General features: G+C 44.3%; 1 protein-coding gene across 6 annotated transcripts in view; it reads right to left on the reverse strand.

Moving 5' to 3' along the window:
- Positions 1–13,114, reverse strand: part of LOC146183160 (uncharacterized) — a 150,895-nt gene that overhangs the window by 6,969 nt on the left and 130,812 nt on the right. For all 6 annotated transcript variants that reach the window (XM_084609058.1, XM_084609061.1, XM_084609059.1 and 3 more), the window contains 4 exons: positions 9,247–9,349; positions 7,130–7,192; positions 4,465–4,611; positions 3,710–3,810 (listed from right to left, as the gene is read on the reverse strand). In XM_084609058.1, coding sequence (XP_084465184.1) covers positions 3,710–3,810; positions 4,465–4,611; positions 7,130–7,192; positions 9,247–9,349 — 414 coding nt within the window. The remainder of the gene's footprint in view (positions 1–3,709; positions 3,811–4,464; positions 4,612–7,129; positions 7,193–9,246; positions 9,350–13,114) is intronic.

Genomic DNA, 13,114 nt, shown 5'->3' on the forward strand with positions numbered 1-13,114 from the left:
TTTATGAAATGCATGACATAAATGCTATGAATGCAATTTTCCAGCACATTTCGAATAACAATTTATGTGTTGTCAAACCTTTTTTTTTGCACAAAACATTTGAGAAAACCTTGAATAAAACTTGTAAAAATATCTATATCTTAAAAAAAAAAAAGGCTTACTTTTTAAAACATGCAAATTGATTAACACCATATTAGTCACTTTCTGTTAAAAAAAAAGACTTCTATCTTTTATCTACAACTAGCCGCAGTTCTCCAGCGACGCCAGTGAACCTCGAGTTTCTTAACTACCTCCAGAATCCTCGAGTCAACGTGGCTATGGTTCCCTCTTACATGCTGATAAAAGGCATCTTCATCTAATACAACACTGTGGTGTCCTCTTGTGCATATGTAGAGAGGCTTTTCTCATTTGCGTCGCTTTTAGCAAGCCCACATCGCGCTTTTTCCGGACAACATAATTTTCAGCCTTTTTAATTTTCTTGCTTTCCTTCTAGTTTTTAACACTATGCATAGCTTCAAAAGTTTGTTATCGCACTAAAAGCAATATAACAGCTCAGTTCTCCAAATGCACGCAGGTTGCACCTTTATATCTGTGTATAGCCAAGTGCTCACAGGTCGGTTTGCATGAAGAGCATTAGTTCAAAGAAATAATTAGCTAGACTGTTTGTGGAAGCAATTGCTTAACTGTAACCATGGCTTCAATTCAATGTGAAATTCTGACCAAGGACAGCTGTCCAAACAATAACTCCTTGCTGGCATATTCGTTAACCCCTTTTAGAAAAACTACGCCATAGGAATGCTCTAAAGATTCCAGAAAGCACGGTAAGATTTTCTAATGCCGCTAATCGTATTACAACCTTTATTATGTTAGGATTTCAGTGATGTATCGAAGTATCGACGATACAGTACCGAGTATCTATATCGAAACTTAATTTCGATCCTGTATCTTGTATCGGCATCGGAAATACAATTTTTCCAAGAATCGAGTATTTGTACCAAGATACTTTTTCGAAGTACCTTGCCCAGCCCTGCTATTTATGCCCTTTCCTTCCATGACTGAAATTAGCTAAGAAGTGTAAAATGTAAGAAAGCCGGAATCGCAAAACGTTTCGTCATGGTTGCACTGTTTTCTTTGTAGACCACCGTCAACTTTTTGCCTTCATGTTCGTTTAATGTACCCCTGCCACACTACTCCACTACCTTTCCATCTGTTTAGACGACAGGGTGTTCCATTTAAACCATTTAAGAAGTGTTCCATTTAAACCCACTCTCCATGGATAGGTGTACTTCGTGCACTGGCGATGCAAAAGGCGCACATATCCTCGTGTTGATGACACGCTTGCATTCGCATCAGTGAAAGACACAATGCTGCAAGAGCCTGGTCTACTCAAGGACCCACCCCGGACATTGCCGATACCGTATTCTTAGATAGGTGCATGACAGTGTGGCACTTTTGAGCGTGTGCGCGAGGGCTTTACCGACGTCTTTCATGTAATGGGGAAATTAGGCTCCAGCCTCCTCAGGCCGTGGTACCAACACACAAACGTATGCACAGTGCGATCACACGAATGCAACGCACCTGACATTTTTAGCCACAGTTATATGCTGGCTCTTGGATGTGCGACTCAATGTCGCGGAAGTCTGAAAGGTGAATTTCAGGGTCCGAGAGGTCTGTGTAGCGATCGTGGAGAACCACGCATCCCTCCGAAGCGCCGCGCGCCGCGGAGGATGAAGGGGACAAAAGTATTCCTTCTCTTCCGGGGTTGAGTAACCCAAACGGGTTGCTCGGTAGCGCCGCGTTTCCCTCTTCCCTCGCCGGGCGCAGGAGCGCACCGCTAGGCGTCGCAGACGCGACGCTCATTGGCCGAAAAAGGACAAAGGGCAAGATGCGCCGAGATCGGCGGGAACCGGCTACCGCCGAGGAGAGACGACAGCGAGCCGCGACAACGGAAGGACGCAAGGTAAATACCTCCCCGCTATACTTCTTTGTTGTCGCCATCTTGCCCTTCGAAGTGTCAGGCCCCATCCAAAAGGATAGGGTCTCCAGCAAGACCTTCACCAGCGTTCTTTTTGGGAAGACCCAATAAACATCTGGTTCCGGGCAAAGTCCTGTTCTGTGTTGTGTCGTATTTTGCATTACTACTTTGCGGCCGTGAGAACGGCTGCACGTGGTGTGTGATCGCGGGAGCTCTGTGTTTGCGGCCTAGACCTCAGAAGAGGCTCGACGGCTTAATAAGAACCCCCACATCTGTCAGCAACTTTTATATTAAAAATCAGCAGCATATGGAAAACCACGTGGCCAGGGCTCGGGACTATGATGCTTAATCCACTGCGGCATGCTGCTGACTGAGCAATGCCAAATGCAAGCTTGAAAGCACGTTTATTTTGGGGGCATTCGAAATTTGCAATATGAATCGAACATGCTTGCTAGTCAATTAATATTCGATTTGAAAAACTGATACACGTAGTTTTCTCAATATTCTAAACTAGCCAAATATATTAAGAATTCGAACACTGCCAAGTACTGTAGCCCTCAGATACAGTAAAATCTCACTAATTCGACCACTGTTCGTTTGGAAAATTCAAACTAGAAGCGTGGTTCCATCCGACGTTGATGTAAACCTCTGAAGTTCCCCATTTCTGAAATAAAGCTCAATTGCATAGTTTCAGTTTTTGTTTTGCTTAACTTTACGCCATCCTGACAGCTGCGATCAGGCATGCATAGCAGCCAGTTGCACCGTGCCATTACGAACACTGCTTGGCACGTCAATGTTTTTGTTTTGGGATGACATCATGCTGTTCTAACGCTTAAGCATTTATCCCTTGCGTAAATCCAGATGCGGTTTCCGGTACGCTGAAACTGTGTGCTGGTCAGGCACAGTTTCACCGCACTGCGCGGATCACCGCATAGACTGTGGGGCAAAGACGGGGCCCGTTTTATGAATAGGGGACCACTACTACTGTGCTGCACTGTGAAAAAGGTAGCAGAAGCATTTACGATTTTGAAACTAGTATTCTTCCCAACAGTGTTCGCAAAGTGAAGCACTTGGCGAAGTAAGGAATACATAGAGCGACAGAGGCAAAGACGCAGACATACATGCACGGCACTGTGTATCTGCTTGTGTCTTCAGTCTTTGTCGCGCTACGTATTCCTTACTATCCCACACCAAGTCTATCATATTTAATGCGTCCATAAACAAAAACCAGGGAAAAACATTGTACTCAATTCAAATGCAGACAACTATCATGCAGGCCTGTTAGTCAAATAAAATTACTACGATGCAAATGGCTTTCAGCAGTTTATTCAGGCCCATTGGATAATTCAGACTTGCGGTTAATTTAGGCATTATTATTATTATTATTTTTTTTTTGGTTCTTTGATGGCTGGATTAACGAGAGTTTACTGTATTCGACAGCGATATGTTTTCTTCTTCCAGTGGAGTGGAATAAAACTTGAGGTGACTGTGGTTAACTATTTGTGCTTGTCTGTAAGCTGCGTCTATATCAATCTAAGCAGCACAGCGCTCAGGAGAGAAAAAAAAAAAAAAAAAAAAAAACTCTCTGTAGTTGCCTGTAACTTGAAAAATGAGCATTTCTCACTGCACTCAAGGAGCACAGAAAAGCTGTCTGGGAACGATACATTCAACACGGCTGCAGAGGATGCCAGGCACAAATTGTATGGACAGTCCTGTCAGGTGGGCTGCACTTACATAGCCTGCTGACGCCTCTGGAGGTGGTGGTGGTGGAGCAGGTGCAGACTGGTCTGGCATGGCAGCAGGTGACACAAAGTCATAGCCACTGTCACGCTGGTCTGTAGAGAGAAACAACAAAGAAGTCAGTGACCTAGCACCAAACATATCACTTGGTTACAAAAGTGACTTTGTTCAGAGGGGGAAGAAGGCAAATAGTTGACACCAAGTGCACTTACAGAGACAGGTAGCGAGTTGTATTTGCACTGAATGGACAAGGAAGAAAAGGCAGAGAATTTTGGCTAACATTGTGCAAAAGCGATATTGGGCAGGTTTTGCTCTCCTGTCGCTTAATTTTGCGTAGTTGGCTGGAAGGAGGCACGCCTCTCTCACCAATTAAACCTCTTTTTTTTATTCTTTGGATGCGAGACTGCAGCACCACACTGCAGCACTTGCTGTTGCTTTGGTATCTACGCTAGCATCGAAGGCGATTTCTCTCTCCCTGTCTAGGCTAAAAGGCATGGTTCAGGTGAAAGGTTCACGTCATGAATGACCCAGATCATGGTTATCACGTATACGCACAGAGTCATGACTACGCTTGGCTAACTGCTGATAAAGTTTCTACGCATGGGCAGGGCTCTTGCATGGGCATGGCTTCACAAACAAGATTTTGCTCGAGGTAGTAGCCTCCATAGTAGTGATTTCACACTAAAAGAACAGAGAGAGTACAGCCTTGTGAGCTAGAACAACTCCAAACCTATGGGGCACCAACTTACCGCCGGCAGCCTGAGGGACAAAGAACTGTGGCGGGTTCAGAGTTTCCGGCTGTTCAGGCACTGGCGACACTCCAGGAACGGAAGGAGAGTCACCAGAGGCTTTGTTACTACCAGGGTTCAGCACGTCCACATAGTGTTTCCGCAAGGCTGCACATGTTACACAAAGTAGAGATTCCTCAAACCAAACAGCGAAGCACTTTCGTTGTGCCCTTACAGGGCCAAGATAGAGAGAAAATGGTACACTGTTTCATTAGCACCACATGCTTGCAGTCTGCACGAAAAATATGGGTCCAAAATTTAATCAATTATACCTTACCATGCTTGACGTGCAATGCCAAGTGCAAAGTTGTGGTCAGGTTGGTGAGGTGACCCTTGCCACTATAGCATTGTGCGACTCCTTCTGGGGCAAATGAGTGAAGTGCAGGGCTTGTGTGCACGCGTGTCAATATTAGTGTCAATCTACGGCCAAAATGACAGTGAGCAGCTTTAACAGTGTGAAGAAGCAGATTTGAACAGCAAATTGTTAAGAAGTAGCCTCTGTTGCCCTCAACAAGCTGCTAAAAATGAATGCATGCCTGCAAAATGAAATTCACATTACAGAAAAAAAAAAGGGGGGGGGGGGGATGAAAAGATGAGAGAAGTTAGCACTGCTTGCTCCATCAACAGCTCTCTTGCCCACATGTTGTAGCTGGAAAGAGCTTTTCAACAGGACTCTGGCACTGGTAACCCGCAAACCACAGCATACTAAACTACACCAATCAGATTTTTCTGTTTCGTGAAATAAACTCCACTCTATAAGGGAACATTTGAATACTAAATTCATGTAGCCAGTAGAGCTTCAAAAGCAGAGCCGTGCCACCCCATGGAAAAAAACATGTCAGGAAGCATCCTTTTGATGAAATAATCACCGGGATTAGTGCATGCATGAACAAGAAATACTAGATATGTGAAGGTTGCCAGAAGCATATTTTTAGGAGAGTGAAAACAATACACACTGCAAAACATTGCTGATGTGTTCTTTAAAAGAAAAACAGTGAAAAAAAGAGGTATCACCCATCCAATCTTGAAATTTAACAATTGAATGAGGTACAAGAGCACCTCTACTAATGCAGAAAATGTATTAATGCATTTTCTAATGCACCGCAGAAAAGCCTTGACTGCCATTTTAGCAATCGGCAAATTAGATGCTTTTAGATGTACACTGGTTACGTTTCGCATAGACGTATACTAGTTTACCGGACGCTTTCTACACATGCACATTGGCTGTGCAGCTCACATTTGGTGAGCCGGTATACGCCTTCATGTCTCTGCTTTGCTAAATGCCCCTGCCTCGTTTACCAATGCTTTGTCCCTTTGCACCAGTGCACTGCAGGAGAAGCTGCAGCGTCCTTGCTCTGCGTTCTCTAAACCTAGTTTACCTGTACAGAAGCTGGTTCTCACGCGCTTGATGCGCTCAAAAATAACTGCTGCACATCTCTTCACAGCCCTTATGTAAATACACACCTGTTCTTATACCATAGTACAGAGGACTAGAATATACAGTGTGGCCGATGGGAGCGATTTCCTAAGGGGCACCCATCCTTGCAAATAGTGTACGAAGTGGCAACGCTGCTGCCAGCCACCCTTGAATGCATTTACCATCGTTGCTGTGGAGTTTCTGAGCTCGTCTGCAAACAGAATTGCTAACTTGTGTCTGACGTGTGCCTGGTGCATAAAAGAATGAAATATTTGTTTTTAGGTGCACAGTAAGTACTTTGACAGTGTTTTGAGAGCAAAACAACAACTGCTCAAGTGCCATTGCAATCCATAGGTTTCTGGCAGCATTGCATTCACACTCTCTTAAAAGTGGCCCTAAACGAATGAAGTTTTTTGGGAAATTATACACCATACAATATTCCAGTTCACTGCTGCCAACTGTGGCAGGTAGAGAAGAGACCGAACTAAGAATGACTCAGGAAAAATGAATGCAAATTGATTATGAATGCAAATGAAATAAGAACAGAATTGGAGCTGGAACAGATTAGCGAGTGGAAGAGAAATGCCATCGAATTCTCCGCATCAATTCAACTAAATTCCCCTCAATTTTCCGCTGTCACGCTTCACCCCCTTTGCATCAAGGTAATCAAGGTACCGCACGGTGACTGCTGCATCTGCATTCGTTATTTCTATCGTATGCCACCAGGGCCAGCCTGATAAACATACAACAAAAATTTGCTGAAATTTTCAATGTAGCAACTGGGAAAAAATGCTATCCGGGAACATAATTATTGCAAGAAAAACTGAGTAACTCTACAAAAAATTTTTATTGCTAGTGATTCCAAGCATATGAAGCAGGAACATATCAATGATCATTTGCTTACACAAACAGCGCAAGCTCTTTGGACAGAGCTCGTATGCTGGCTTCAGAAAAAATCGGGGCTTCACAGTTTAGGGCATTTACACGAGACAAATAATGTGAAAGAAAACTGTCCAGGTAAAATATAGTCAAGATGTTTGATCTCTCACAAGGGCCATCCGTGACATGGGATGATCAACGAGCAACTCTTGGATGGGGAGGTTGTATTTGCACAATTGGGACTCTTTTGCAACGTAAGAGGCCAAAGCAGTTTTCCCATGAAAAATTTCCCAAAAGATTAAAAAAAAAAATACAAACTGAAAAACTTACAGCGCTGCTTGGCCATCTGAAAGCGATTCTCCCCTGGCTTTCCACTAAGGGGGCTTGGCTTGCCTAGAAGAGACAAATGAAAGAGTGGCATTAGCACAAATAAAAATCTTGCTGTGTACATGAAGGACAATTTTAATGCTGAGATTCCTGCTCTGGCAGCACTCAATACTTATAGTTTTGCTCAAATGTTCCGTGCTCAGGATGAGTAATGCATGTTGCGTATGTTTGTTGGATGCGCATTGCTGGCCATCATTCCAACAGCATAACGAAACGTGTATTTCTCCATTTCTCTAAGCAAGTTAAAAGCATGCCTGCAAAGGTAAACACTGTCCATTCATGCTTCTGTACCTCCTGTGTCCAGCTAGGCATGACATTTTAGGGATGTGGAAGATGTGGACCTGCTCAGAATGCAGCTCACTTTGCTGCTCTCCTGTGCATTTTGCGAGCCCCACTATTGCATTTTGCCAGCAGTGCCATGCCTCACCGTTAATCAACCACAGACACTACTGCTGCAGTAAAGAGGTATGTGGCCAACTTTATATAATGCTTAATGACAGCATTCACTGAACTCATTTGACATGTGAGCATGAAAAACTGATATACTAGACTTTTTTTCCACTGGCTGCAGTTCTAATCCTATTCAAAGCATTGAAAACAAGGTTTTCATCTACAAAATAATATTTATTGCAACTACTACTAGATGATTCTTTTTTTTTTTTTTATGCCTGCTAGGCCTTACAGGTATAGAAAATTATTGTGATCGGTGAAATCAAAATTTTTCCAATTTCTCTTTCTTTTGAAATTGAACTGCCAGCACTGATATTCAAAATGATTCAAAAATATTTGACTCATTAACCAATTTTCGTTATTAGTATTCGCTCCGAACAAAAACATTTGTTATTTGAGCACTTCTAATCGAGAGACTTCGAGCACTTCTCGATAAGAGATCTCTCATCGAGAGACTGTCTGCTAACTGGGTTTTGTAAGAATTGCTCACTACAAAGACTTTCACACTAGAGGCGCTCCTGGCTATTGGTAGCGCTGGCATCGTCAGTTTGACCACGAGGAATTTCCCAGAGTGTGAGAGAGTGATGTACTGGCAACGAGTTTTGCCAGCCCAGTTCACTGACGTTGCACTATTTGGGGCTGCACTCCTTGACACATCTTGTTGCGGGCAAAAATGTCACTCTAAACTGTCTTAACTGTGACTGTCACTCTAAAAAACATGGCAAAACAATTTAAAACGTAACTTTTTGGTACGGTAACTGCACTTTCTAGTGGTAGCCAAGAGTCTGCAAGCCCTCACAACAGGAACATGACAACAGCCGCACTGCCTACATGACATGCAGTGGCAATAATGAGTGCAATTTTAACTAATATGCATATGCTGAGAGCACAAATGTGCTTTTTAAAATACTATCAATAAAACAACACTGTTGATATCAACCAGAGAAACCAGCCACTCCTTGTGCCAGCAGCAGTGCTGCTGCTGGTGGCAGTGCCACATAGTGGCAGTTCGCATTTTCAAAAATGCTGCAACCATGCAAAAAATGGTGACTGGTGACAAGAGAAAAATTGTACTGTACTTAGCCCTATCCATAAAGTGTAGGCTGGCCATTCCAGGCAACACAGTCTAGCTACTTGAAGAGCTCTAAAATTTTAACACAGCAATGTGCAAACACTGGTTTCAGTCTAACTTTCTCCCTTCCAAAATTGTGAATCTTGCTTTCGCTGCCATCATGACAGGGAAAGGTTGACAAGGACACGTTGCTAGGACAGGAGTTCCAGGCGACGCTGCAGGAGGGCGCTAGTGGGTCTGCCAGCGCCAATATGTTTACACTCATTTTCCAGCAGCACCCTGTCCCTTTCAGCCGCATGCAATCTCTAATTGGCATACACCTTCTTGGCAGCGAAACACCCCTTGGTGGGCTGCTACTGTTGCACACCGACAAGCCCATTGCTTTTAAAATTGAAAGCCTTCATCAACCCTTAGTGCGAGCAATGACATCAAGCACACACCGAAATCATTACTGGCCAGCAAGCGAATGGTGCCCATTGATTTTTTGACCATGGCCACTGGGAGAGCGTCTAAAAAAAAAGGCAGCGATAAAGCTCACCTCCAATACTCGAATCTGTGGGTGGAGCTGCAGACCTGATGTCTGCATCACCAGGTGCAGCGTTCTTGTCCACCCAGCACTTCTTCTGTTCGTCCCACACAATCTGCAGTCAAGAGGAGACAGTAGAGCAAAAGCAGCAGGGCTCAGCCTCCCCACCACCACCAGTGCATGCAGCCAGGCTCAGTGAATGCCAGTTGGTTCGGGCAACAGGAAAGGGCCCTCCTGCGCCTAAGCCTGGCGAAACATGAGTGTAGCATGCAGTGTGGAAGTGTTACCACATGCACCCGGCTGCCAGCTTCGAGCAGCCTGAGCAAAGCCACAGGACAGAAACGACAAAGCCAGTATGACAAATGGCACCGAAACAAGCAAATAGCAGTGAGTAAAACAAAAAGGGATGTCAGCAGGTGGTAGAACGATTTCACCAAAGCCAGGGCTGAATGGTCCCATAGTATGCCATCTAGTGTCTCCCGATACTAGAACATTACACCTTCTTTATTCAGCCCTTCACACCAAGAGGGTATCACCACCGTAACCTAAACAACTATTGCTGAGCAACAGGCACAAAAAGTGAAGCAGGCAAGCTCAAATATTTCTTATATAAACTTGCATTAATTAGGATACCTAGTGCAAGCAAATGCAATGAAACCGGCCTTATCGACCACAATGACCTACATCTCACTAGTAGTCCTATTTGGAACTAATGCTTCAATCACTCCAACGTGGAGTACATAAATTTCTAATAACACACAGCTTTATGCTTATAAGTGCCAGTGTTTTTTTTTTTTGTTTCTAAAGAAATCACCGTAAAGCAACCTTTAAGGGAACTGCATCTTTACCAAAAGCTGGCCTACCCTGTGCAAAACACAACATCCACTGCATAACGGCTGCTCTGCTTTTCTTGTAGTGTATGACCATGTCACACTATCACTGGTGTAACATACAGCAGTATCTGGAATTTTGGGGACAAGTGTTGCTACTGAATAAACAATGGGCCCGTTTCCAGGATAACCTGTGCCTTCTCAGCCAACCATTTCTGCAAAATGAGGCTGCCGCACTCCTTCATCTGCAACTGCCATTTCTTTGATCAACACCGACAAAACAAAATACAGGATGATAAGTAAAACTTTGCTAATTTGAAGTCACTGGGAGAGCAAAAATGTTCCAATTAACCGAACACAGCAAAAAATCAGGGCCAGGCAAAAAATTTCAGTGCAAGAATGCGTTGCACACGGCCTCTGCTTTGTATTGCCACCACACTTTGACGTGCAAAGCAATATATTCTAAACACACCACAATGCTAGCTGAGAAAAAGCGACATGGTGCTCCCCCCCTGCCTTCTACATTAGTGTGCAGTCCGAATGACTTGTGGCAAATCTGCATGGCTGCATAGTTTCGGACTCCTCGGTGTGTGCACATCTTTGAGATTATTATCATAAGTTTCTCTCGCGCTATCTACAGCTTGAGGTACTGGTAACCTCACTTCTAGCCGTGGCACACCATTAAAAAATGGCATAGACAGGTGTCGCATGCAGCCAATCTGCCCATATGGGCATAGAGCTAGAATGGCTGCATCGTGGCACACGCACTGTTGCTGCTATGGGTGGGAAGCACTCTGATGAAAGCACCTCCAGCCATGGCCGAGCCGGAGAGAAGTGACAAGCGCCGTGCACTGTGGCATAGAGTCCGGTTTTGCCTCGACGACGTACCGAGAGCATTACTTTAAAACTGGTATCTATGGCTGCATTGCAGTGAAGTGCGTCTCCTCTGCACATGTATGCTTCGGTGGACGGCAAGCTGTACCAAAGACTTTTTCTTTTCTCGGAGTTCTGAGGCTGGGGCATTATGACTTATTAAGGATCAGCACAGCTTTCTGGCCGTGATGGACCATCATTTCATTGTTTCGTGGCAAAACTGCATCCGGTCATTCCTGCATGGCACCCCGCAATCTTCGAAATAACTGCGCTGGTGCACACTGCTGCTTCAAATTAGTCAAGACAAATTCCCACCCGAAACTTCAGAAATTCTTCGAATAATCTAGAATTTTGAATTAACAGAGTTCGAATTACCATAGTTTTACTGTACATTAAATACCTTCTAGAGGACCACACGGTTCCTGCGTGCCTGCTGTCACAAGTGAGAAGACACAACCCGTTAGATGAGTGGCCAGAGCGCAACAGCAGCAGCATGTGCGTCCACGGAAACTGCACACATATTCGCTCTGTTCATAACAGCAGCTGTGCAGAAATTTTCACAGCAAAGGGCACAGCCAGGCATACCTAGGCTTGTGGCTGCTAGAGAAGCATGCAAGCACACCACAACTGTACAAATGCCAGCACAGCACGGGAGACTGTTTGGAAAAGGCTATAACATGGCAATAGCACTTGAGATGGACGTGAGAAAAGGAACAGAAAAGGCACCACAGCCTAACAAGAACATTGACAAACATCCTTGCAATGGCAAGAAACAGAGACATGGACACACGCGCAGGAACTTGGTTGCATGCTTGGGTTACTGCTGGTAAGGCTTCATCAAAAGGGTTGCCATCAAGCCTTTCAACGCTTCACCGCTAATAAGGTGGCAATCAGCTGTGGGAAACAGACTACCAGTTTATAGGTGCATGTCATGAAAACATTTATGCAGATCTTCAGCATTAGTCCTCACACTACCCTTAGTAGTACACAGTGGAGCATGAAAAGAATGGAAAAGCGGTTTGAAGCATAGGTCACAGAGACAAGTGATTTGAGGTGGCAATGTGGGTCAGTTTGCCCTACCTGTAAAGGAAGGGACTAACTCGTCATAATAAAAAAATGAAAGACGTGAACTTCTCTAAGCTTAGAATACCGAATTCCCATGGTGCCATGCATGGCACTATGCTGGCTTATGAGCTCCCATTCCTTGACGCTCGCTCTTCAATTCCTTGGACGCAAGGCAAAGGGTTCCCATCGCATTATCAGGTTTTCGCTTCTCTTCTAGGCTCTTCAGAATTCGCAGTATTTTACGGTTCACTTCTTGGTTCTGCGTACTCTGAGGTGCAGAAGATAGTACTCTGGAGGCAGAGAAACAAGTCTATGGCCCTGTGTTTTTCTTTTCTGGCAACTGTGCATGAGAGTGATGCCCGTGCTCAGTGTTTCCTTCTTTTGCTCCAGAGCGAAAGTGAGCTGATGGATGATGAGTCTTTCTTCAATGCCTGGAGTGGAGGAAAAGTTGCAAACTCGTCGCCGACCAAAACTGTCACCGCTGTTTGAAGCTTGCGAGGCAAGTTTATTCTTTTGCTCTGCCAATGTTTCCCCTCTCAAGGTGAAACATTAGAAAAGAAAACAAAGGCTAGCACTGCTGTTCAAACTGCTGATATGGCGAAGACAGAGAAAGACATGAAGCCGGTTGGTGCATCGAGGTGCCAAAAAAGTGTGAAAGGCCAAACATGGGGCGAGGTTGGGGGACAAGTGGTAGCTTTGGATACCAACACCAAAGGAATTGCAAAAAACACAGGGGAGCTCCGTTTCTTGTGTTAGTCTCTCCTGCCCTCTTTGTAAAGTGTACTTGTCAAAATACATGCCAACCAGCTAATCTGCATAGGCAACGATTACATGCAAACTTCTGCCATACTGCATATGTAAAGTGCGGTTATAACTGGCATCACCCAATCATATTACCGAGTGAATGAAATGAGTTTTTTCTGCTCTCTTTATTTTTTTTTTCAATCTTTAGGAGGAATAACATGTTTGTAAGCGCTAATATATATTATTATTGCATCAACATTCAGAATGCACGAATAGTCCCTTTAGCAAAAATTTGCCATGAAAAACATTGCAGTTCCCTTCCTTCAGTCATATTTGAACTGTTTAATTTGTCTATGGCACCAGATTAA

The sequence above is a fragment of the Amblyomma maculatum genome, chromosome 7 (assembly GCF_055883805.1).
Source record: "Amblyomma maculatum isolate TAMU_Amacu chromosome 7, ASM5588380v1, whole genome shotgun sequence".
Taxonomy (NCBI): Eukaryota; Metazoa; Arthropoda; class Arachnida; order Ixodida; family Ixodidae; genus Amblyomma; species Amblyomma maculatum.